At 39.1% G+C, this 1,173-nt stretch overlaps 1 protein-coding gene across 1 annotated transcript in view; it reads right to left on the minus strand.

Annotated features, from left to right (window-relative positions):
• Positions 1 to 650: 650 nt before the first annotated feature.
• Positions 651 to 1,173, minus strand: part of LOC122066067 (reactive Intermediate Deaminase A, chloroplastic-like) — a 3,908-nt gene continuing 3,385 nt past the window's right edge. The window contains exon 6 of the mRNA XM_042629894.1: positions 651 to 928. Within this exon, the coding sequence (XP_042485828.1) occupies positions 834 to 928 (95 nt within the window). The 3' untranslated portion in view covers positions 651 to 833. The remainder of the gene's footprint in view (positions 929 to 1,173) is intronic.

The following is a 1,173-nucleotide window of genomic DNA, read 5'->3' on the forward strand; positions in this document are numbered from 1 at the left end:
ATAAACCAATAAAAGAAAAAAAACGAAAGCTGCCAGGTTGCATGCATAGCATATGTTAATGCCTCCTTATTTCTCTCTCCTCACTCCTATGAAATGACATCTATCCTCTTATTGTTGAACGACAGTGATAGACCAGGGAGACACTAGCATATGCTACACAAAATGGCAGTGAACTCAATCCTAATACTGCCTACAAGGTACCGGTCGCCAAGGGCCCCAGACAGACATGGTTAATAAAATTAAACTGTCTTCTGTAGCCTCAGGGAACCCTTGCCCATAAAAATGAAGGAAAAAACCCTACCCTGCTAGCGCAGGAAATGCCCAAAGACAAGGCATGAAAAGACAAGGTTACCCGTTTGTCAAGGCGCTAAAGATGCTGGCAAACATCCTCTCATTGGTCCCATATGTTGGTGTTTCCTTCGCCAGAGTTCTTTCACCCTAGTAGTAATGTCAAACAAAACAGTGAACTCTCTAGCTGAAATTTGGCATTTGGAGAGAATGGCTAGATTCTTTCCTACACTCAATCATGTTCAAATTGGCTTATTAGTCATGTTCAGCTTCCTACCAAAAGAAAAATGGTCGACTATAAAAGTTATTCCTACCCTACAAGAAGATCCAGGGGGAAACGTCCAACATGAACACCCCACAGATGATAAAACAAAGAAAGGTAATTAGGGAGATTTCACTTCATTTTCATCTTTATCCAGCTAGCCTACACTGATAGATACTCTTAGAAAAAGGTCAAGTAAAAACAGCATTCCTCCTTCATGGACATGGTCAGACTTGAGCTTTTGTTGGTGGATCAGCCAGTCTTATCAAATCATAATATCAAACTAGAGAGCTGCAATGCATTCAATCTCAATCTTTGCGTTCAAGGGCAATGCTGCAACCTGGTATGTTGCACGTGCTGGTGCAGGTGATGGGAAATCTGCATCACAAAATTACTCAGGCAGGTCAAGTTATCATCTTAAACATGTTAGACCTTATGCATTCTTATCACTGTTAACTAAGATATGAGATGAATAAAGGTCTATCCCTTTTCAAGAGTTTGGGTAATGGTGACATGTCTCAGAAAAGAAAATTATCAGCAAGCAAAAGAAATGTCCTTCAGGAGTCCATAATTTAATTAGATATAAATAAATAGATTTTTTTTTTTTTTAGGGATTTTTTTTT

This window comes from Macadamia integrifolia, unplaced genomic scaffold, assembly GCF_013358625.1.
Source record: "Macadamia integrifolia cultivar HAES 741 unplaced genomic scaffold, SCU_Mint_v3 scaffold2215, whole genome shotgun sequence".
NCBI classification, from domain to species: Eukaryota; Viridiplantae; Streptophyta; class Magnoliopsida; order Proteales; family Proteaceae; genus Macadamia; species Macadamia integrifolia.